Genomic DNA, 22,047 nt, shown 5'->3' on the forward strand with positions numbered 1-22,047 from the left:
AGTGGAGCAAAGATAATCAATAATATTGCTAGTGTAATTGCTTGACATTAGGCCTAAGTTCTGAGAATTCATATGCCATTTTTCTTATCTTGCTTGTAACAAAAAATAAGTCATGAGATCAGATATACTAACAAGTAGTTACTCAGGATGCTAACGGTGCAGAAATTAGGGAAAATAGGACAGTAGCACCTTAGCTACACCCAACTGTTGCTGATATGATTAGACAGGCAGTTGAGGCCTCAGCAGATGACAAAAACACATGGGAGTAGTCCAAAGAAGAAGGGCATAGATCATAAGAATTAAAATAAAAAGACCAACTTCAGACAAACTGCTTGTAATCAGAGAAAGAACAGATCAGAAGAAAAGCTTGTTGGATATTAAAGTGCCTGATGAACTGTTCCTGATTTCCCAGCACTGTGTTTCCATTTTTTTCCAAGATATATAAGACTCAGACTGGAAACTGTGAGGAGAAGAATCTTTGTATATATTCTTAATGCAAAAATTTAATCTTGTATGCTTTTATTGCTTATTCTCAGACATGAAAAGCCCAGAATACTTTAAAGGACTCGTTGCAGAGATCTGGTCCACAATATCACTCAGCCTACCTTTTGCATGCTTTCCCAGTAGGCTCAGTCCAGACCATGATTACTTGTTGTCTAAGGTTTAAGATATTGTGGAACTGATCTCTGCAACGAGTCCTTTAAAGTATTCTGGGCTTTTCATGTATATGCCCCTTATCAAGAATCAATTGACAGTATGCAATAACCTAAACTACTAAAGCAGCATAACTGATTACCATGTTTATTTTAGAAATGTATAGACAATGACTGATGATGTTCTATGCTTGTCATCATGAGGGCAGATATTAATTTCATTGCCTCCTGCATGTACAAAATATGCTGAATTTTAAAGAGTCGATACAATGGATGATAAAAATTATATCTGTAGTTTATACATCTTGTGTAAATCTCCTGTTTTGCTTTTACTGTCTTCTGTGGTGCAGCAGGAAAATTATGCAAATGAACTCAGGAGGATTAGCCCATTCTGCTGATCCAGTTCCTAATGATCTACAACCGAGGGTCTGCAGCCGAAGTACAGTTTTTTAATGAAAAATCAATCTCTTGAATGTTATCAAGCCTGACAGTGTCCCTTTAGCTGCAGGTGCTAAATTAGCCAGCTCAAAAATATGGTCAGTGACCCTCCTTAAACCAGTCACATAATTTAGAAACTTGATCATAACTTTAAAAAGAAAACATATCTGGATAAGATTAAAAACAAAGGGGCAGATTTTATTTTAAAAGCCTATGGGGTAGATTTTAAAAGCCCTGCACCGGCACACCTATTTTGCATAGGCCGCCGGTGAGCGCAAAGCCCCGGAACGCGCATAAGTCCCGGGGCTTTCTAAAAGGGGCGGGAGGGGGCGGGTCCAGGGGCGTGTCCGGGGTGGGTCCAGGGGCGGGCCGGGAATGTGGTACTGAGTCCCCCGGCACTGCGGCCTGTGCCGGGGGATGCCGAGGCGGCATGCGCAAGTTACGCCTGCCTCAAGCAGGCGTAACTTGCGCAACAAAGGTAGGGGGGATTTAGGTAGGGCTGGGGGGTGGGTTAAATAGGGGAAGGGAGGGGAAGGGGGGGACGTGGAGGGAACGGAGGCAGGCTGCGCGTCTCGGCGCGTGCAGTCTGCCGATTTTGCGCAGCCTTGCGCGCGCCGACCCCTGATTTTATAAGCTACGCGCGGCTACGTGCATATCTTATAAAATCCGGTGTACTTTTGTTGGCGCCGGTTGCGCCAACAAAAGTACGAGCGCGCGTACTTTTTTAAGATCTGCCTCAGCACGAGTAAATCCAGGTGGATTTACTCGCGTAGGGGGGGTTAGGCGTGCCGGGCCCATTTCAAAAGGCCCAGTGGCACGCGTAAAGCCCCGGGACGCGCCTAAGTCCCGGGGCTTGAAAAAATGGGTGGTCGCGGGGCGGGGCGGTCCGGGGGCGCGCATGTTATAAAATAGGGTGTACATTTGTGTGTGCCGGTTTGAAAATCAGGCCTAAAATGTAAAGTAAAATGTAAAGTAAAATGTAAAGTAAAATGTAAAGTAAAATGTTTACCTGAAGTTCTCAGGACTCAGTAGCAGCAGCAGCAGCAGCACGGAGAGTGAAGCCAGACCCATGTGGGGAAGACAAGCTGGGCCGGTCAGGCAGCATCAGTGTCGGGATCTGGGGCAAGTTATGCCGGCTGGGAGAGCTGCAGTTAGGAGTGGTTTTGGGCTGCTGCTGTACCGCGATTGGCCTGAGGTGTGGTGAGGGCAAGAGAGGGTGGACCTGGCGTCTGGCTGGGCGCGATTTTGAGGAGAGGATTGGGAGGAGCCTGAAGCTAGTCAAATCGCTGGGCCCTGCCGTCAGAGAGGAGAAGTCATGGTTCAGAGGAGCCATAACACCGCTGAGCCCTGAGCGTCAGAGAGACTTGTACTGGAGGAATCAGCTAACCGGCAGCAGTCAGCTGAGCTGAAATTGCCACCACTGCTGGTGGCGTCCTCCTCTCGCGTGTGGAGCTTCAGAAGGAAGGCGCCGTAGGACAGCCGGGGCCTATGCTGGGATTGCTGCTGGGGTGAATTCAATTTAAAAATAAAGAAAAATAAAAAAAATGCTGTGATTTGCATCGGAAGGCTTGAAGGGATGCCCCCGATGCTACGGTTGAGTAGGCCACAATGTCACTGACATCACTGATGATGTCAGCGGGTTCCCTCGGTTCAGGTGGGAGGCTATCAATTTTGGAAAAATAAAGAAAATTAGAAACAATTGAAAGAGCTTGCTGCCCTGGACACACGACAACACCCTTAACATCAACCTCGGCCACAACTGCAGTTTTCACCTCGCAGGGGCAGCGGTTTATACATAGTATTTCTCTAGATTAAAAAAAAACAAAACCTAAACAGAAAGGATCTGATAATCATAAACCAAAATATGACGAAACGCTTTCTGTTAACAGAGTCATCAATCTACATTTGCTTATGATTTTCTTAAAGATTTACGTGTTTAAAACTGGGTTTTATGTGCGTAAATGCATTTTTTTTAAATTGCTACAATATATGCTACTTTCACATGCATAAATCTTTTCGAAATTTACCCCCCAGTTCCCTAGGCTGTGGATGTATCTATTTATCTAACTAGCTTCCAACGCCAAGTCGACAGAAAATTTAGAATATAGTACAGAGTCTGGGTAGAATCTAGAATTTTATTTATAAATCTTATGAGTAGTCAAGAACAAAACTAAAACAGATGGAGGGACTCCTATAATCCAACTAGTAGATGTCTTTGTTTTACACAGTCTGGATGCCATAACAAAATAAGGCTTTGATTTTCAATACTTTTTTTTCCCCTATAGACACAGAATGAGAAAAAAAAAAGCCTTAGCAAACCAACCCCTAAACACACTATCCATAATATTCCATATATTTTTCATTTTTAAACTGTTATAATAGAAGCACTGTAATTTTGTGCAACAATATATTGAACTTAAAAAGAGCAACAGAATCTATCAAAATACCAATCTACTACCTGCAGTTATATTTTTTACATTTAAGATTTTCTGTGTTTAGTTAAAAGTAGTGTATTGTATTTCACATCTTTTATACTATTTGGAATTTAAAGAGCAGCTTTTCATGTCTGAAACTGGATAATGACCCTCTTGCATTTTGTTATTAAGCCAGTTATACATTATGCACAGAGTGTGGGGTTCTGGCAGAGGATCACAAGATGTATTTATAGAGAAGACCCTCCCACCAATCCATAAACCTAACATATTCTCCTATACCTGCCATTCCTGTCACTGCCTGGGTTTCTACTGAGGCAGAAAGATGGTATTCTTCTTACATTAAGGCCGATTCAGTATGGTGCGCTTAGGCCGAGCGCACCGTTAGCCCCCGATTGGACGCACATTTTCCACGCGCTATTATTACGCCTTATACAGTAAGAAAACGTGCGTCCAACTCCCCGAAACTAATAGTGCCCTCAACATGCAAATGCATGCAAATGCATGTTGATGAGCCTATTAGTCCCGCGCGATACAGAAAGTAAAATGTGCAGCCAAGTTGCATATTTTACTCTCAGAAATTAACGCCTGCCCAAAGGCAGGCGTTAATTTCAGCCAGCACCGGGAAAGTGTACAGAAAAGCCGAAAAAACTGCTTTTCTGTACACCATCTGACTTAATATCATAGCGATATTAAGTCGGAGGCCCCCAAAATAAAAAAAAAAATCTGCCTGCGGCCCGCGGTTTGGAAAACAGATGCTCAATTTTGCCGGCATCCATTTTCCGAACCCGTGGCTGTCAGCGGGTTTGACAACCAACGCCGGTAAAATTGAGCATCGGCTGTCAAACCCGCTGACAGCTGCCGCTTCTGCCAATAAAGAGGTGCTATGGACGCGGTAGTGTCCCTAGCGCCTCCTTATTAGCGCGGGCCCTCATTTGCATACTGAATCACGCGCCCAGGAGAGTAACCTGGGTGCGCGTTGTTAGAGCTGGCGCTCGCCTCGGAGCGCCGGCTCTCCCGCACATTTTACTGAATCGGCCTGATTATAAGTTCCTTACATGGTTTTGCATCCTTTGCTGGTTGCTCTGCCTCATGAGCCACGTGTGCCTTGAACAGCTAAAGCAAGTTGGATACCGGTGTGATTTTTCGAGTGCCTGGATGCCAAGGTCTTTTGCCTGCTAAGGGCAAACATCATTCCTGGTTACTAAGGATGCCCTGGATAGGCTGGTTTGTCTTTAGAGCTGTCTTCCATGATGCATGATATGTAGGCAGCCCAGTGTGGTTATTGTGGTGTAGAAAAAAAGACTGTGTGGGCAGCTTTTGAATGAGTGCTTTGTATGTTAAATAGGTACTCTGTAATTTTCAGAAGATTGCACATGCAGCCATGAAGATGGTTTGCACAGCCCCTTGATATTGTGCTAAGACAAAGAAAAGAGGAAAGCTCCTGATATTATGCTGTCCTGTCTATATATCAGGAAAGACTGTAATGACTTAAGGACATTAATAAAGGAGCAGAACAGTTCTAATATTCCAGGAAATGTTTAAAAATGAAGAGACTTGAATTTCATGCCGTAATATTACTGACTTAGTGGGGATGTACATTGAAAGGAGGTAATTTTCACAAGGATTTATATGCTTAAAATGAGGTTTTATGAGCCTAAATGGACTTTACACACATAAATGGGCTTTTGAAAATTGCTATAATATATGCTATTTTAATGTGCATAAATCCTTGTAAAAATTACTGCCAAAAGATTTTTTTCTCATTTGTTTCATTTTATATAAAATGAAAAAAATAAACAAGAAACAAAAAAAGAAATGAAAAATAAAAGTAAAAGAAAAACTGAGGGTTCTGATGCTGCCCTCTGCTGCCAACATTTTAAACCAAGCTTGGTGCCTGCCTGCAAGTCCTCATGGGCTTCCCACACTACTTCTTATCCAATGTAGAGATCTTTAATGAGAAGAAATGATCTTCAATCAGTCCTTCCCCACCACTGCTGGTTTTCAAAATGGCCAGCGATTGACCTGAGGCCTGCGCCATTTTGTTAGTGTTGCAGAATGCTCATAGGTTGTCAAGTCAGGGGGATTCTACCAGAGGAATCACAGCAGGGCCATCTTTAGACAGGTTTGAAAAGTACAACTGCACCAGGACTGTGGCTGGAGGGAGAGGGAGCCTGAGGCATTCTTCACGGTCCTAAAGATGACCATGTAACATGGGCTGGTGGCAGCACAAGGGGGTGAGTTGGGTGCATGGGCCATACCTCTTCCCCACACCAGCTCTTTAGCAAAACTGAGAAAGCTACTGAGGCCCATTTAAGGACCCATCTGCTAGCCCTAAAGACAGCCCTAAATCGCAGAGTCTTCTAGTAACAGAGCAAAAGATGGCAGATGAGGACTCTAAGGCCCAATCTTTGCTGATGTAATGCTATAGATCTTAGATTTTAATTTCACTGCTTTATAACTAGAGAACCTCTGTGCTTATCCTATAATGTATTGAATTTCATTACTTTTTTTTGTCTCTATCGCTTATATTAGGATGCCATGCTATGCATCCACCATCATTTCTGTGAATAACTGGTATTACTTCTCATTCTCTCCCCTAGGTGCCTCATACCCTGACATCTTACTATGTAGCATTATTTCCTCTGAAAAAAGATTTGCTTTTTGTGCATTACTTATACCTTAGATGTATTTTAATGCCTCATATCCTCCCTATCTCTCCTTCTCCTCTAAAGAATGCATAGTTAGATCCTTACACTTCGTTTATAAGATTTTTGATTCAGGCCTTGCAGTATTTTGGTAGCTCTTTACTGCACTGGCTCTATCCTGCCTATACCCTTTTGGAGGTACAGATTTGGATACAATACAACAAATGAGGTCCACCAACAGGGAGGCATTATTACCTTCCTGTTTCCACTGGTTATCCTTCCCCTTATGTGCACTAGCATCCATTTATTTCTGGCCACTGTCTTGTCATACTGTTTTGCCACCTTGAGCACATCAGACAAAAACAAGTGATTTACGCAGTTCTATGGAAGGAGACAATAATTCCTAGTGTTGACCATCCATTGTCTCTACATCAGAGAGCCTAGCAGAAGAAGCTTCAGCAATATTAAGCCTAACAAGATCAGAGAATAGAACCGAGATGTTTAGTCATATGCACTCATCAGATACTAAAACATTTCCGGCTGTTTTCTTAAGAGGTGAAATTATCAGAAAGTTTATGAAAAACATAGACTATGAATTGACCTATTGTGCAATAATAGTAAAATCAAAAGAATGCTAGAAACGGTCTCCAGTGATGCACCATTATATAATCATAGCGTTAATCTCCAGTGGGATGCATTATTCTATCAGAGTGCAGTTAATGGTGTTGCAGTGGTCTTACAACAGCTGCTTTCATAGATGCATTTCTAAAACCAGTTGTTCAATGCGAGGGGGTGGAATTCATAGGGCGGAGAAATTCTTGGAACAGAAGGTCTCCAGCCTGGTAATTTCACAGCACAAATAGCTACATCTGTTGGCTTCTGCTTCTGGGTATCAACAAGCAGCCCCGAGACCACATGCTTTAAAGAATATATACAAAATTCAACTGTAATCATACTTAAATACCACTGACATGTACCTTTACCTAAATATCACTGACATGTACCTTTACCAAAGGTTCATTGTTTAGTTTTTTGGTTTTTTTAAACCACCTGGAAGAACCTCCAATGATATGAGACGGACTTCATGTCTGGTCCATATTATTGCTGTTTGTGCCGTCACAGTCCTTATGCACATCTTGCATCCCTATTTACATGCATGAATGCTTCCAGGTAGAGATGTGAATCGTGTGATCGATCGTCTTAACGATCGATTTCGGCTGGGAGGGGGAGGGAATCGGATCGTCGCAGTTTGGGTTTTTTAAATATCGTGTAAATTGTGTAAATCGTGTAAATCGAAAACCAGCACACTAAAACATCCCTAAAATCCACCCCGACACTTTAAAATAAATCCCCCACCCTCCCGAACCCCCCAAAATGCCTTAAATTACCTGGGGTCCAGTGGGGGGGGGGCGGGAAAACCGGCACACTAAAACAACCCTAAAACCCACCCCGACCCTTTAAAATAAATCCCCCACCCTCCCGAACCCCCCCAAAATGCCTTAAATTACCTGGGGTCCAGAGGAAGGGTCCCGGTGTGATCTTTCACTCTTGGACCTCCGTGCGTTGTAGAAACAAAATGGCACGGCACCATTTTGCGCAAAATGGCGCCGGCCATTCGGCAACACGATTCGACTGCAGGAGGTCGTTCCGGACCCCTGCTGGACTTTTGGCAAGTCTTATGGGGTCAGGAGGCCCCCCCAAGCTGGCCAAAAGTCCCTGGGGGTCCAGCGGGGGTCCGGGAGCGATCTCCTACGCTCCTGACATCGGGGGACAAAAAAACAAAATGGCGCCGGCCTGTCATATGACAGGTCAAAGGTAGCGCCGGCACCATTTTGTTTCTACAATGCACGGAGGTCCGAGGTCCGAGAGTAAAAGATCACACCGGGACCCTTCCTCTGGACCCCAGGTAATTTAAGGCATTTTGGGGGGGTTCGGGAGGGTGGGGGATTTATTTTAAAGGGTCGGGGTGGGTTTTAGTGTGCCGGTTTTCCCGCCCTCCCCCTTCCCCTCCCCTTCCCCCGATTTACGATTTTTTTACGATAAATCGGGGGAATTGTTATTGTATCGCGGCTCTAACGATTTTTGACGATTTAAAATATATCAGACGATATTTTAAATCGTCAAAAAACGATTCACATCCCTACTTCCAGGTGCCCCAGCTACATTTCAGAAGTGCCCATGCAAATGGAGATTTCACCCTGTTGGTGCTAACTGCACTCGATCATCATTACCACCACCATCGTGAACTTGCCCATTTTCGACACAATAGATGGTAACGATGATATGTGCCAGTTCTTTCTATGCCCGTTTCTCTTTGTTTCATCCATGTTTCCAGCTTGTGACCATCCCAGACTACTCTTTACTTTCTGCTGTCTCTTTGGCCCTCTATCCATTTAAACGTGAATTAGCCAGATTGCCATCGGAGCCTCCGAGTGAGAGATCAGTACCGGATTTATCCAACATTGTTTTACAGTACACAAATCTACTCAAATGTATCTATTAAACCAATTAGGGAGACGTTTTCTAAACTGTGTTAAAATCAGCTGTTAAACTGCATTCATTGATGATTATAACAGGAGCCCTATCTGCCAGTTTAAAGATCAGTTTACTACAGCACATAATGCCTTTAGTAAATCAGGCATTAAATCTGGTGATTTGCAGGAAATAATGCTGTTTCATTGCTGCCGAAGATAAAGTGATGGGGACTGTGAAGTACTCCATCCCCTGATTGAAAAATGTGTCCACTAGGGACAGAAGTCCCCTGAATCCTGCCAGTTTGGCCAGTCCCCCCCCCCCCCCCTCCCTACCACACACACATATACACACACAAAGATGAGAGTAATGGCATCCAAAGCTGAAGTGCTTCATCCCCACCTCCCCAAAGCAAGAGTAAAGCCACCACCCCCAGGCTGAAGTTCTCCATTTACCAATCCAGTAAGGCAAGTGAAAGAAAACCTCCAGACCAAAGTTCCCCCAATCCCCATTCCCAAAATAAAAGCAAAGTGTCATGCTTCTGAGGCAATTTAAAGTTGGTTTTTCCTCCTCAGGTTGATTCCCCCAGTCTTCCTTCTCCCAGCCTATCCCATCTGACAGTTGCCAAATGATGATGGGGGCAGAAGACAGCATGGCAGCCTTCTGCCTGTGGACTCCGGCAAGTGAAATGGCAACCTTATCTAGACCTTTGCCATTTTGTCTTTTAGTTACCAGGATAGGACTATGTCATGCTTTCTTCTGTTCTCATTCTCAGCTGGTGTTACGCCCGTCGGTCGCAGACGGCTGCGACTTCTCATGCTCACCTCTTTTTTCCCTGCACCGTCAATCATTGGAAGAGTGGCAGTCTCCGCCAGCCAACGCCGACCTCCCTGGCATCCCCGGGACGGCGTGGGTGCTGCTGACCGCCATCTTGATTTTGGAATCACCTAAGGCACGTGCGCGCGCACCAGGGCCTTCTTTTTTTTTTACACGTCATGGCGGGAACCTCGGGGACGTCCCCTCCGGATGAGTTAGCAAGGAGTTTCCTTGTTGCTGAATCCGTTCTACTTTTGGACTTTAGTTCCGGACTTCCCTCTGGGTTTTGGACGCTCCGGGTACCCGCTCCTCGGGGGCCCTTCCACGTCCTTGGCTATCCGCTCCTCGGAGGGCCTTCTGTCTTGGGACCTTATCTTGGAACTTCCACTTGTGAGTACCTTCTATTGACTTCAACGACTCAAGCTTGGCTGAAGCTTTCCTGCAGTGTACTCCGTGCCTCGGGTCACTACCGCTCCTTCTTCAGCGAAGCCATTCCAGTACACCCGGAGCTGCAGGGTATTGCCGCTTCAGCTACACTTCCGGGTTCCTGCACCTCAATCTTTTCATCTACAGTACAGATTCCTCGGCGTACCCCACTCCGCGGGCCACTACCGGATCATCTCAGCTGTGGTATCACTCTGGCATACCTCTCTGCTCAAGAACTATACTATTTACAGCTCCTGCTCTGCAGGCTCTGCCTTTTCCTTGCTACATAATTGTCTCTATAATATAGTTGTGTCCTATGCTGCTGAGACCCCGCCTATTGATGGTGAGGCTCACAGGGCTCCTCCCTGTGGGCGGAGACATCTCTCATCTCGACCCAGGGTTCACATCCATACAAAAACATAACAGCTGGCTATCTTCAGATGGACTAGGGGTGTGGTGTATGTGTGTGTGTGTGTGTATGTGTGTGTGTGTGTGGGGGGGGGGGGGGAGTGGGTTACCTGGCCAAAGGGAAGGAGAGTCAGTTGACCTGGAAGCTCCTTGATCTTGCCTTGAGGAGGTGGGATGGAGAACCTTCAGCACAGAGAGGACTTTATTTTTTGCCTTAGGATTGGGGAGTGGGAGTACTTTGGCTTACGTGGGCTTTATTGTTGCCTGGGGACATGAAGAGACTTTTCCCCACATTTGATCCATATTCTTTAATCTGAGTGGTGGGGAGTGTATCAGAGACCCCACTGGGATCATGTTAGCTGCCAATGGCTAACTTTACAATGTAACTAAATCTCAGATGGTGTAAATACGTTTTAGTTTACCGGTGGGTTAACACCAGTTGTGCTGCTTAACATAATTGGCAACTATTTTAATGTTAATGAACTGCTTTGCATAAATTTGCATGCAATGCAGCTCATTAAAACTTTTTTTGTATTAAGTTTGTTTTAACATTAATATGGACTTACACACTAAAGTGTGATAAATAATGCAGCGTTAATGTGTGTCAAACATGTGTTAATGCATTTTAAAGAATGTTTAACATATGTTAATGCTTGCATTAATGTTCATGCACTTAAGTAAATAGAGCCTTTAATCTGTAAAACAAAATTCAGATATTCTTATTGGCTGAAGGTAGTTTTAAGTATAAAAGTGACACCTTTGGGAGTTAACTTTATTTTAAAAAATGCAAGGGGTGGACAGGCGATGGTTTTTAACATTATAAAAACTGTTTGCTCATGCCTAGTCAAATACTATTGGTGTTTGATTTGTTTAGCCTTTGATGAGTTAGCAGAAGGGGAGGGGGGATAAGAACAGTTCCTCAGTGAATGAACAGCTTTGCTTGCAGCCAGTCTGAGTGTGTGATCAGGACAGGCATGAGATGCCTGGCTGTCATTGCTTTGTGCCCTGCAGTCATCCTTCTCCAGCTGGATCACAACTGTTCATGAAGAACTGAATGTGCTGGGCGAGCAGGAGAGAAACCCAGGACTTACAATGCCGAGGCGATGCACTTTGCTCCTGCACATCATGCTTAGGAGCAGGTAACAAAATCCTCTGAATGCACTGAAGCAAAGAAGAAGAAAAAAAAATGGACTACTTTCTGCTTCTGATGTGGAGTTTACCTGTTGCATTTCTCAGCAATAACTCAATGCCATTTTTCACAGTCCTGAAGCTTGGAAGTATTGTAAAGGCAGGTTAATTTATGTTATTATTTTTTTCTAAAAAAAAAAAAAAAAAGAAAAGTAAAGATTTAATAGTGCCTTTTCTTTCCTATTCAAGCTGATTTCTTCTATTGTTGTCTTAATTGCATTGAAACTTAGTATTTCTCTTTTCTTTTAGACCTTCCAGCTGTGCTGCCTCTGTGGCGTGTCTTTTGCAGAAGCATTAACCAGTGACAGCAGTATCAGTGGATTTAATTCTGGTTTGTATTATTTTTACACAGAAACCTGCACAGAAATAGCATTAACTTTCTTTTTAAATCTAATCATTGGGGGCTTTTTAACAAATAGAACACAAGAAGCATGTATGGTGATTCTAAATGCAATCACTGTTTTCTTTGAAACCCTGTTGCATATTGCATAATTATTTTAAAAAAATAGAATAAAACTGAGTGATTAACTGATCAGCACATGAAGCAACAGCATTATTAAAAATGCTATAATTTTGGAAAGGTTTAAAACAGGATGGCAAGTGAGAGCAGGGAGGAGAAGTACTTACCTATAAGCAATAATTATTTTTTTCTGGTTTTGCTACCATTAGATTGTTAATGAGTATCCTGGTAGAACAGGGCATGTGTCTGCACTTACTCAACAGGTATGACATTTGAACAGTGCTTGGGTAACCCCCAGTCTCTTGGAGCTGAGGGATTTTCTCTGCTTTAGCAGCTGCTGCCTCCTGGTCGGCAGCCTACTTTTTTTTTTTTTTTTTTTTTAAATGCTTCTGCAATGCATTCACCCCAGTATAAAAATGTTCAAGTCCATGACGTATTGTTTCCTGCATGGGCTGCCCTTTTTCCCTTTAATATATATCCAATAAAATCCCTTCTTAACAAGGAAATTAATAATGCTTGTAGCATCTGCTGCAGAAAAGCTGGAATATGTATATTATTTAAAATTAAAAAAATAAATATATATATATATATATTAAAATTATATATATGTAATTTATTATTATTTTACTGTGCGGTTAAACATAGAGACAGCTGTAAACATTTCCATCAGATCAAACATCTATTTATTTAAATTGCAGTTTGTTGTAACAGAGATATATCTGCAACTTCCTGAGTGTCCAGTCTAATCACCGCTATGTGTCGTATTTGAAAGGTTCACAGAGATTTAAACTTACATGTACATGCATGTCATTCAATCCAAAACAAGCTTGCTTTTGAATTAGAAAGTGGCTGTATGGATAATGTTGCAAATTATGGTGCTCAGTGCTGTCTATCCAGATGCCACATATCCTACTGGCGGTACTGTACAAAAGTTTGATCACTTTTGGATCTGTGGGAGCAGCTGTGCTAGATTCTTTCAAAGATCGATTTGATCTTATTTTGGCTCTTGCTACCTCATTTTATGCTCTGATCAGTCTCAGAATATCAAAGGAGTAAGTTTACAATTTAGGACAAAGTAAGGCAAAAAAAAAAAAAAATTGCAAGAAACTGTACGATGCAGTTTGGAAGCAGCACATCTTTTGCCCCAAGGATATAATTTCGTACGACTTCGGGAAGCGAAAAAAAAAAAAGTTTCATTTAAAAAAAAAAAAAAAAAAATCATGCAAGCAAGAACTTGTTAAAAAAAACAAACCCAAAAAGCACTGCGGAAATGTGAAGCAATGTAGCTTTTGTGAGGTAAAGTCCTGCAGTGTATTTTGGTTGCATAGAAACCTGCACAAATGATGGTGGCAAAGGTGGGACTCGGGCTTTCAAAATGATGCCGGACTTTGGGAATTCCTTTTTCCCAAACTTTGCCTTACATATAAACCTGTTCCTTAATTTATTGTGGGGTGGGGGGAATTTTCAAAAGGACTGATGTGCTAGAATTGAGTTTTACCCACATAAAGCATGCAAGTGAGCTTTTGAAAATTATCTGTAACTCCTTTGAAAATTACCTCCCTCGATGTTTATGTTCTTATGTTCAGAAACTCTGTTTATTGTAACGCCTTAACCACGATAGTTTTGTTCTATGGAAACCAACCTGATTTGATACTTGTATTGAGAAGGTCGGTATATAAAAATCCTAAATAAATATATATATATATATATATATATATTTATTTTTTTTTTGGGGGGGGGGGGGGTGAAAGATTAGGTGTCCCTTGTTTTTGTAAATGTGTTTTTATGTTCAGTCTTCATTGGGTCATGCCCTCCCTGTATCAACTTGATACCTGCACGTCTAATACTTGGCCGAGGACCAAAACAGCAGCATGGTGATTAGCCCATTTGCTTAGATTTATAATGGCGGGAGTGGTTACCAAAAACAGGGGGGAGGGGCTGGAGAACTTTAACCCCTCCTCCCGATGCATAGAAAGAGGACAAAAGGGAATGGCTAATGGTTGTGGTTGAGCTGTCCATCCCCCCCCCAGGCTGACCACATGTTGGTCGAAGCGGCAGCGGCGGCTTTGCTCGCTGCACCATTAGCTTCCTGGCTGCAAACACAATTCGATAGCAATTACTGCCCCACAGGCGGGGGGACGGAGGGGACCATGTGTGCTCAGCCTTGAGACCTCCTGGTGCTGACAAATGCCTTGACGGGAGCCCTTGTGGGAAACTTCACAAGTGCTGCTTTTCCTTTTTGCTCGCAGTGGGGAGTTCCCCACAGCGCAGGAAAGATACAAATCCAGCTTTGTAATGTAAATTAAAAACACACCTACTGCCACAGTGATGAAAGCCGCAGACACTGGGCTCTACTTTGCTCTTTTTCATGCCTGTTTTTAATGTTTATTTATCTGTTCCTGATTTCTGTGTCAGAAAATTGAATAATTGATTTTTTTTTTTTTTAGAAATGTGAGATGTTTCTTTAGATGGAATATATGTCTTATGTGATAAAATCTAAAATTCATCACTTTTTTCTTTTTATTACACTATCATTTTAAATTCACCTCCCTTCCAGTCCAGTAACTGGAGCGGAGGAGAAGCCCTGTGGTTAGAGCAGTAGGGAGTAAGAACCAAGGTAGCCAGGGTTCAAATCCCTGTTCACTGAAAGTTTTCTCCCTTTGTGTGTTTATGGAAAAAAAAAAAAGCTTAGTATGTAGGGCACTTAGGGGCCGATGCAATACGGTGCGCTGAGCCGAACGCACTGAATCTGCAGTCGGACGCGGGTAGAATAGGTGCTAATCAATCCCCTAATGCAATAAGGAGATTAGTGCATATTCAACGTGCGTCCAACGCGGAGTGAATCTAATAGCACTCATCACATGCAAATGCACGTGAATGAGGCTTTTAGGCATTCATTCCCGATGGAAAAAAAAAAGTGCGTCTCAGACGCACATTTAACTGTCATCTATTAACGCCTGCCAGGAGCAGGGGTTAATAGCTGTGCGCATCAAAAAGAGATGAAATATAAAAAATAAAACAAAAACAACCCAAATTGACAGTCGGACCCATCACGAATACCGACACCGAGTTTATCGGCGTCGGTTTTCCTTACCGTGGACAGCCATGAAAACCGACGCCGATAAACTCGGTGTCGGTTTTCCGGCGAATAGTAGTCACGTAAATCATCGCCGGGTTTATCAGCTTCAGTTTTCGTGGCTGTCTGCCGGTAAGGAAAACCGACGCCGATAAACTCGGTGTTGGTTTTCGTGACCGGCGTACAGCAGTCACGAAAACTGAAGCTGATAAACCCGGCGATGATTTACGTGACTACTATTCGCCGGAAAACCGACACCGAGTTTATCGGCGTCGGTTTTCATGGCTGTCCACGGTAAGGAAACCGACGCCGAGTTTATCGGCGTCGGTTTTCATGGCTGTCCACGGTAAGGAAAACCGACACCGAGTTTATCGGCGTCGGTTTTCATGGCTGTCCACGGTAAGGAAAACCAACACCGAGTTTATCGGCGTCGGTTTTCATGGCTGTCCACGGTAAGGAAAACTGACACCGATAAACTCGGTGTTGGTTTTCATGACCGGCGTACAGCAGTCATTTAAATATAGCATGGTGCCCACCTTGGGGGCGCCCTGGGGCGTGTTACGAGAGCAGGCCCTGACTGTTCAGCGCCCGCTTTCTACGTGAGTTTCTTGCGTTGGCCCCTTACCCTTGGTGGACCGGGAATGCCTCCAGTACCTGAATGTAACTCACCTTGAGCTACCAATGAACAAGGTGTTAGGCAAATCTAAAATACTTAACAAAAAATAGACCTTTGGTCAGGGTTGAGAAATCCTAGCTTCTTTCAGAAGCTGGTGGGTGTGCCTCTTGAACCCTTCAGACGACAATAAAAATAGTAGCAGGGAAACAAAAAAAGAGTATATTAAAGCCCAAATGACCTTAACAAATAGTCATCCCGCCCCCAAACAAAAAATGATTCCATATGGTCAGCCCATTAACATCGGATCAGGTTAGTCACAGGACCTCAATCGGAATTGACTTGTGAGGATTCTGCTTTCTTTTAGTAAAAGTAAAATTAAAAAGATTCGGACTAGTCTGAGAACTCTTCCAGCCCTTGCTGCTAGTCTATGATCAGCACATTCCACTGCCCCGGAGACCTGTAATAGGTTATATCTGCAAATGTCTAAACCTATCACATCCTTTGAGGTATGTAAAATGTTATCCAGCACCTTATAAATGGGTGAAAACTTTGCAAAAAGAGCATTCCTCTTTATTTGGCTCATGTTATCAATGGCTTCCCGGTCCAAGGTGTCCTACGCCTTCTACTGAAGAAGGCAGCGGTAAGACCACTTTTGAAGAAAGGTGGTCTTTGACTAATTTGACTGAGAACTATTGGCTGCTATTCAATTTACCATTCCTGGCAAAGATTATAGAAAAAGCAGTTTATTGTCAACTTTCAGATTTTATGGAGCAAAATAATACTTATTGTTAGCCCCCGGTTGGACACGCGTTTTTGACGTGCTATTTTTACCTTTTATACAGTAAGGGGTAATAACGCGTGGAAAACGTGCAGCCAATCCCTCCGAAACTAATAGCGCCCGCAACATGCAAATGCATGTTGATGGCCCTATTAGTTATTCCCGCGTGATGCAGAAAGCAAAATGTGCGGCCAAGCCGCACATTTTAATTTCGACCGGCACCGGGAAAGTGTACAGAAAAGCAGAAAAAACTGCTTTTCTCTACACCCTCCGACTTAATATCATAGCGATATTAAGTTGGAGGCCCCAAAAATAAAAAAAAATGTAAAATTTAAAAAAAAAAAATTTAAATCTGCCCGCGGCCCGCGGGTTGGAAGACGGACACTCAATTTTGCCGGTGTCCGTTTTCCGAACCTGTGGCTGTCAGCGGGTTTGAGAACCGACGCCGGTAAAATTGAGCGTCAGCTGTCAAATTCCCTGACAGCCGCCGCTTCTGTCAAAAAGGAGGCGCTAGGGACGTGCTAGTGTCCCTAGCGTCTCCTTTTACTGCGGGCTCTCATTTGCATATTTTTTGTTTCTGAATCAAGCGCCTTGGAGAGCGGGCGCTTGCCGGCTCTCCCGCGGGTTTTTCTGTATCGGCCCGACTATTTGCCAAGAACCATAACCCCCCCCCCCCCCCCCCCCCCGTGGTCATCCATCAAGCTGGAGCTGGAGCCTAATTGGCTGTACTGAGCCAAGCCTAGCTGGGGCTTACACACACCCTTCTGACCCTCTCCCCTGCCAAAACATCAGAGCCTGGGCCTACTCAGTAGGGGTGATCCCCTATGACCTTCCTTTTGCCCCTCTCAAATCAGCCAGGGCTGGTGACATCCCTGGTCTCTACTTAATTTTGTTTAAAAATGTATATCTCAAATGAAGCTCAAAGTGGGTCTCAAGAATGCAATCAGAAAATCCATAATAACGAACACAAACCAATCAAAAAAAACAAATGCATCAACATTTTTCCCTACATAGTGTTCGTCTGCCCTGCCCCTTTCTTCTGCTGGACCCTCTCTTCCTTGGGGTCCGGGTAGAAGTAAGGGGCACTTGCTCCTGCCCCACTAGATTCTTTTAAAAAATGGTGCTAGTTGGCCCTAAAGCCAGCATCAAGATTGACTTCAAAATGGCCCTGGTCTCAAGGCCATCTGGTGCCATTTTCATGTACGGCCATAGAAACGTATGGTTGTACAAGAAAATGGCGTCAGCCGGTCTTAAGAATGCCTGTTTAGAAGCAGTTGCAAGTTGCCTGTTCCAACTTAAACTGAAATTAAATCCAAGTAAATCTGAGTTGTTGTGAATCAATAGAATGGATAATTCTCTGACTAGCCACCCTGCCATCGCAGGTTTTGTCTTGGAACCGAAAGAAGTAATACCAAGTTTGAAAGTCAAACTTGAGTCACGTTTTTCTGTGTCCGCACAAGTGTCTGCGGTGGCTCCCAAATCTACATGGCAACAACAGTCCTTCATTCACTGATTACAAATTTGCCGCTTAGTATAATTAATTCATTTATATGAATTTTAAATAAAATTCTTTGGATTTTTGCAACTCCTTATATTATGGTCTACCAACAAATATAGATTAAAGTTAATGCAAAATAAGTGTGGCTGGACTACTGACTGGACTAAAATATCCTGACCATGTTTACCCTGCCCTACAAAACGTACATGGGCTCCCAATGGAGGCTAGATTAATACTCCAGATTATGTTTCTGATTTTCAAATGACTGTATCACGGGATGGCAGAACATCTTGCATAGTGTTTATCACACTGTACCCCTGCCAGGCTATTGAGATTCTCACAGCAAACTTTGCTTGCGGTCAGTGCCCACCTAATGTCAAAACTAGATGGATTGGATTTAATTACTTTGCTTCTGTTTGGTTGTATTAGAAGGCCTGATTTACTGAGGCTTTACTCCCATTCTGTGTCTATGGGAAAAATTCATAGTCAATGAGACCCTTAATTATTGATTACTAGCACCTTTTTCTCCACCTGCGTGAACTGCCTCATGGCTCAAAAAAATCAGGCATCTGGCACTCCCTCTCCATTGTCCTCTCTTCAGTGCGGAGAACGGACCTGAGGAAGGCCTGAGCAGGGAGATGGGGGTGAGAAGAGGACTGATGCGTGGTCCCTGCTGAGAGAGAGGACCCCTATGGGGGAAAGGGAGAGGGAAAGTTAGTGTGAGAGGGGATGGATTGTTAAGCCATGTTTATGTTCTTTCATGTTAATGTATGCGTGTGTTGGGGGGAGGTAGGAGGTCTTATGTTGTTAGGACCACTGAGCCCCCTTCTTTGTCCATGTGTGTGTGTGTGTGTGTGTGGTTCTTAAGTTGGAGCTGTTAAACCTGCATTGTTGTGAGAAGGGGCTATTATGTTACAGTTCAAAATGTCCAGACAACAAAGGTAGAAAAGAAAGCCTTTTGGTTGAATATATTTAGTTATGGCAATGTGAATGTGCAGCATCTCCAATATTTTTGCATTTTGTATGGTATAGAAAGAAGTTAATTTCTATTTCTCCAGTGTTGCATTGCATACTGAGTCTGGCTTATTGGGGATCCCAATTTAGTTTTTGTCTGCATATTTATATTTATAATTTGTGATCGCCTATTCTGCATTTGTTGAGGTTCTCTCCATGTTCTGTCTCTGTGATCAAGGTGAGGTATTCTGCTAGTGTGGAGTTTCTGAGCAGTGATCTATAGCAGTTCAGCCTGTTCTAGTTTCCCAAGAGGAGGTGTATTGGTATTCTAGGGTTGGGTGCTGTCATTTCATAGGCTGCATGGCTGGTTGCAGGGGGCAGGGCCCTTGTCTGCCCCTTCCCACTCCATCCCCAAGGAGAGGCCTGCATGTGAGTACCAACACCTTTTTCCATAGGTAAAAAGTACAGGCCTGGCAGTTTGGTCAGGTCTTGCCTGTATCAGGGACTTAAAATCTGTAAAATTTTGTTAGGGAGGCAGGTTCTATCTTTTTGGGACAGAGTTAGTGATTTATTAGGAATCTGAGGTGATTTTATGAAGTGGGTGGGAATTGCGGAGGGGGGCTTTTTCTTTTTTTTGCAATGTGGGAATTTTTATTGTACACCACTTTGACATGGTAAGGGAAGAGAGGTTTCATCTAGTAAATTATTCATAATCAATAGGTGTCACTGTTGTGCAATGGCTGGAACAATCTCACACCTTCGACAGCTGGGGAGCAGGTCTCCTGCATAATAATCCTTTCCTCTAGATCATCAGGTCCATCCCAATGCAAATGTTTTACTCGACAATTGCCTTTATTAACCGTTTTCTCTTTATATTCTTAGTCTTTAATTGTGGAAACATCCTTAATAAGCAATAAACCTGTCTACAAGTGCACTATATACATTTCACCCATTTTTAATTGTTGGAGGATTATTTATATATATATATTTTACATAGTGGTCATTCCTCTTCAGACAGTATGGTTATAAGGACATACCATTAAAGACCATCTTTCCAAGGCCCAATCTGCCACTAGCCATTCATTTTTGTTTCAAAATATTCTGCTTATAGAACCCACTGATTTTGTTAAGCTAATGTACCATTGTATATTTTACTTTTTAGGGTATATCTTGATTAATGACATTTTATGATTCCAGATTATGTATTTGTGACACCTGTTGAAGTGGACTCCACTGGAGCTTACATTTCACATGACATTTTGCACAACTGTAGAAAAAGGAGATCAACACAAACTTTGCGGAATTCATTGCACTACCGATTTTCAGCATTTGGACAGGAATTCCACCTAGAACTTCAGCCTTCTATCATATTCAGCAGTGGTCTAACCGTACAGATATACGAGAACAGTGGATTCACAGCTTCTCAAGAACAGGAAATTGAGCAATGCTTCTACCAAGGATCTGTAAGGAACCACAGCACATCTTCAGTAGCCATATCTACATGCCTAGGTTTGGTAAGTGTTCCTTTATAGTATACTAGACGTTAAGCCCGTAACAACGGGCTACATTAAAAAACTGTTTTTCGGTCCATTTCCTTCCCTCTCCCTCCCCCCTCTATTCTCCCTCCCTCCCTCTCCCCCCCCTCCCCTCACCCTCTCCTCCCTCACTCTTTCCTCCCTCACCCCCCTCCCCTCACTCTCTCCTCCCTCCCCTCAGTCACTCCCCCTCTCTCAATCCCCTCCCCTTTCAGCTCATCCACAACCGGCAGACGGAAGATCTCGGGGGGGGGGTGTCCCTCCCTCCCTCCCTCGCGCGCGGCGCCACTACTGCTCCTCCCACTCCTGCTCCTCGCCGCTGCCGCTCCTGCTCCTCGCTGCCGCTCCTGCTCCTCCCAGTGCCATTTTTTTTTCGGGCATGCTCCGCTCTGACCGACGTGCTCGCCCGCGCATGCGCAGTAGAGCTGCTTTCTACTGCGCATTTGCGGGCCGTCGGTCAGAGCCCATTTATAAGGTAGATGTGTGCTGCTCCTTGTTTTTATTACTTAAAAACATTGGAAAATATGCCCAATGATGAAAAGTTAGACTAAGTGGGCCAAATCTACAGTACGTCATATGTTAAATACCTCGCTAATAGTGGGTAAGCTGATAGTGCCACTGAATATATCTGGGTAAAGCTTCCCAAGCAAAATTACTCAGGTAAGTTTGGGTCTGCTGTCTGTCCAGGCAAAGTGAAGCTGCACCCCTTAGTACATTTCGGCCCCCTTTGAATGTTGACTTCTCTGTTGCTATGTAACATTTTTTATGTAACTGAAAATAATAAACTTTTGGATGGCTTGTATTTATTAGAAGGTAGTGCATGATATTACACAGAGGCTCATGGTTGAATGTGCAGGACTGTCTGGGCTGAAACTGAAGTCTACAGATTTATAGCCCTGGTGTGTGAGGGGAAGAGAAAAACACCAAATGTCCTGGGTAGAAGTACTGAGCCAGTGATCTTGCTAACTGTCTGCACATTGCTTAGACCATCACTACTGAGGGAGCTGCAGCCATTCCTCTGAGTCCTAGCAGGCTGGATGAAAGTGAGCATAGCTCTTGGAAATTAGCCACAGATGTATTGTTTGTCCAATAAAATGTTAGTTGTTCTTGAAGGCGTTTGGATGATGTTATGTGACCATTATTTCTACATATTTAGTATACAATATGGCAATCATGATTCTTTCTGGAAGAAATGGGAGAAGGTGGAATATGTGGACAGATCATATACTAAGAGTCTTAACTCCCCCCCCCCCCCCCCTCCCCACATACCAGTTTCCATATAAATCTAGTATAGCAATGTCTCAGTAATCACCTTATACTTGTAGGGTTTGTTGAGGGGGCGAGTATTGAGAATCTTAACTGTGAAGCAATCAGTGACGATGGGCTGGGAGGCTGATATCAATGGGAATACTATACTTTTGTAAAGATAAAATACATGATTGGTAACATATTCTAAATGAGGTAGAATTAGCACAAGTAGGAAACGTATGAGCAGAGACACTATCATCGAAGCCTTGATGATTTGTGCTATTGTTCACAAAACCTGTGCTAATTCACTCCATTCTGTGTCTGTCTTGTAAATAAGGAAATTGATAGTTAAACTTGTTTTACAAAAACCTACAAGCTAATCAGATGAATCATTCAGGAAA

At 43.4% G+C, this 22,047-nt stretch overlaps 1 protein-coding gene across 1 annotated transcript in view; it reads left to right on the forward strand.

Moving 5' to 3' along the window:
• Positions 1-11,301: 11,301 nt before the first annotated feature.
• ADAMTS18 (ADAM metallopeptidase with thrombospondin type 1 motif 18) overlaps positions 11,302-22,047 on the forward strand; it is a 209,733-nt gene continuing 198,987 nt past the window's right edge. The window contains exons 1-3 of the mRNA XM_029610622.1: positions 11,302-11,581; positions 11,731-11,812; positions 20,061-20,377. Coding sequence (XP_029466482.1) covers positions 11,480-11,581; positions 11,731-11,812; positions 20,061-20,377 — 501 coding nt within the window. The 5' untranslated portion in view covers positions 11,302-11,479. The remainder of the gene's footprint in view (positions 11,582-11,730; positions 11,813-20,060; positions 20,378-22,047) is intronic.

This window comes from Rhinatrema bivittatum, chromosome 7, assembly GCF_901001135.1.
Source record: "Rhinatrema bivittatum chromosome 7, aRhiBiv1.1, whole genome shotgun sequence".
Classification (NCBI taxonomy): domain Eukaryota; kingdom Metazoa; phylum Chordata; class Amphibia; order Gymnophiona; family Rhinatrematidae; genus Rhinatrema; species Rhinatrema bivittatum.